At 55.5% G+C, this 2,553-nt stretch overlaps 1 protein-coding gene across 1 annotated transcript; it reads left to right on the top strand.

Annotated features, from left to right (window-relative positions):
- The first annotated feature begins 388 nt into the window (after nucleotides 1-388).
- MRPL17 (mitochondrial ribosomal protein L17) lies at nucleotides 389-1,943 on the top strand. Its single transcript, XM_036325258.1, has 3 exons — nucleotides 389-628; nucleotides 942-1,010; nucleotides 1,375-1,943. The coding sequence occupies exons 1-3, from the start codon at nucleotides 455-457 to the stop codon at nucleotides 1,648-1,650; spliced, it is 519 nt and encodes a 172-aa protein (XP_036181151.1). The 5' UTR covers nucleotides 389-454; the 3' UTR covers nucleotides 1,651-1,943.
- Nucleotides 1,944-2,553: the final 610 nt, after the last annotated feature.

Here is a 2,553-nt window from a genome sequence, read left to right as displayed (position 1 = left end):
TTAAAAAAATGATGCCCTCCCTGTGTCAGACACGCCTGCTCGCACACAGTCCAGGGCGGGGCTGAGCCGCCAGCACAAGGTGCCTCAGATACTCACTTTCCCAGCAGGCTCCGCGGTGGAGCTTCCGTCGCTCTATAAGGCCGCGCAAGAAGCCTCCGGCAGCGCCAAAGAACCCGACAGCCAGCTCCTCCCTCACTAGGGGGCGCCTGGTTCACCCACCGACTGGGAGCGCACGCGGTGCCTGATGCCCGCCCAGCTCGCCAGCCCTGGAAGAGGTCAACACCTCTTCTCGCCCTCCCCCAGGTTGCCAACCAGGCAGGCTCTGGTGCGCATGCGCACACACGTCCACCACGCACTGAGCTACAGCGCATGCGTGTTCTCAAACCCGCCCCTCCGCGCAGTTCCCCATGTGTTTCCAGTTCCGGCTCCAGGGGTTTCTGGAGCAGCGGGTAAGATGCGGTTGTCGGTCGCCGCCGCCATCTCCCATGGCCGCGTGTACCGCCGCCTGGGCCTTGGTCCCGAGTCCCGCATCCACCTGTTGCGGAACTTGCTGACGGGACTAGTGCGGCACGAACGCATCGAGGCGTCCTGGGCGCGCGTGGACGAGATGAGGGGTTACGCCGAGAAGGTCAGAGGCGGGATCCCGCTCGGGTCCGCAGCCCGGGTCTGGCCCGAGGGGGCGGGGGCGGGCTGGACTTGGGGAAGGAGTGGGACCTCCGTGGTAAGCCCTGCCCCCAAGCCTGAATCCTTCAGTGACGTTAGCGGAGCCCACTCCTCTGGCCCCTCCAGTGGAAGACGGTTAGGGCTGTGGGGTTAGGAGCGCCCTGACCTAGAGAGAAGCCAGGCCAGTGGGATGAATGGGCTGCAGCCCACCATGAGAGAAGTGAGATTGCCGCCTCGTGTCTTGCTCGGGTTGGATCAGTGATGTTCTGTCCTCACAGCTCATCGACTATGGGAAGCTGGGCGACACCAACGAAAAAGCCATGCGCATGGCTGACTTCTGGCTGACAGTAAGTGCGTCCTTTCCGCCACCCAAGTCGCATTCTTTGTTTCCTGAGTTGGGAGGGGGCTGTTAGAGAAAGGGAGGCTGGGCAGAATTAAGCCAAAACACTCCCTTGGCTTAGGGACAAATGCCGACAACTAAATTGGAAACTGGTGACGTAAGTAGATACAATTCGGTGAGAATCTTAATCTGCACATCTGCCTGTAACTAACCCCTCTGTGTAACTTGGACTCAACCACATTGGGGTGAGCAGTTAGTGGGTGGGAGTCTGGGTGTGTGTGTGGAGACCCTGCCTTTGGGAGTGCTGAGAGCTAAATGTCTCTGCCGTGGTGCCTGACTCTGCTCTCCTCCGGGTAACTCTCCCCCTCTAGGAGAAGGACTTGATCCCAAAGCTGTTTCAAGTGCTGGCCCCTCGGTACCAAGGTCAGAATGGGGGCTACACGAGAATGCTGCAGATCCCAAACCGGAATCAGCAGGATCGGGCTAAGATGGCAGTGATCGAGTATAAAGGGAACTGCCTCCCACCCCTGCCCCTGCCTCGCAGAGACAGCAACCTTACACTTCTAAACCAGCTCCTTCGTGGGCTGCGGCAGGACCGGGAAGCAGGCAGCCACAGCTCCCACACACCTCGGACACCAGGGAGTTAACTGGAGCCAAAGCGCGTGCAGCTTCGTCAGTGCCCATGATCCTAGGCCTTCGGATCTCTTCATCTCTAAGAACTGGAGCTAGAGCTGTGAAGTGGACAGTCTTAATGGAGCCCAGAACCTGTTGGGTAGCCATATAGCCTTCTCATTGCACAATAGGTAAAATTCCTTGTATGAATATATGTAAACTGACCTTTTTTCTCTCACCTTGGGATTTCTGAGAATGAGAACTATCCAAATGCTCTGTCTTCATGGGATAGTAAATTCACAGCATATGTTTCTGGCTCTTAAATCCACGTTTTATTGGGTTAGGTCAGTTTTGTTTTTCTTAATGCTGGTTTATATGGGGCATCTATAATAATAATAATAATTTTTAAAAGTATAATAATAGACCGGATGTCCTTCCAGACAAAGCTGGGGCTGCGAGGGAAGCCCGGGTTCTGGGTGCCAGAGGGAAGCCGGTGCCGGCAGCTGGGGGAAGGAAGACCTACTCTTGAATTTCGTGCATCGGGCCTCTGGTGTACCTATAATTCCAAACTGGCCCCAAAAGGGATTGAGTTATGACATCTAGCATAAAGACCAAGCCCCTGGGACTTCTTAGAGAAAACTTACTTCCTAACAAGGGTTGGAGAGTGCGCACCTAGAAGTGAACCTTCCATAAGAACCTGGTACCCTAAGAACCTTCAAGGAACACTATAACCATCCTCTGTTTCTAGGCAGGATCACGTAATACCCTCATGTGCTTCTCTCAAGCCTTGAGTGGGCCTCACAGGAGAGGACCTGAGGACTCCGATGTACGACTATCCTGGCCAAGGGAGTGCAAGCGTTGAGCAGAGGATACTGGACTCCAGCATCAGCTCTTTCCTCTTGGAGTGGAAGGGAGGGGGGAAGAGTGAAATGAAGGAC

The sequence above is a fragment of the Myotis myotis genome, unplaced genomic scaffold, assembly GCF_014108235.1.
Source record: "Myotis myotis isolate mMyoMyo1 unplaced genomic scaffold, mMyoMyo1.p scaffold_m19_p_10, whole genome shotgun sequence".
NCBI lineage: Eukaryota > Metazoa > Chordata > Mammalia > Chiroptera > Vespertilionidae > Myotis > Myotis myotis.
This window is presented reverse-complemented; position numbering and strand designations above follow the sequence as displayed.

What these genes read in the sequence shown, in the direction of transcription:
- MRPL17 (XM_036325258.1), top strand. Translation starts at nt 455, where the DNA reads ATGCGGTTGTCGGTCGCCGCCGCCATCTCCCATGGCCGCGTGTACCGC. An exon ending in TGAGGGGTTACGCCGAGAAG is followed by an intron (nt 629 to 941) that starts GTCAGAGGCGGG and finishes CTGTCCTCACAG; the next exon opens with CTCATCGACTATGGGAAGCT. An exon ending in TGGCTGACTTCTGGCTGACA is followed by an intron (nt 1,011 to 1,374) that starts GTAAGTGCGTCC and finishes CTCCCCCTCTAG; the next exon opens with GAGAAGGACTTGATCCCAAA.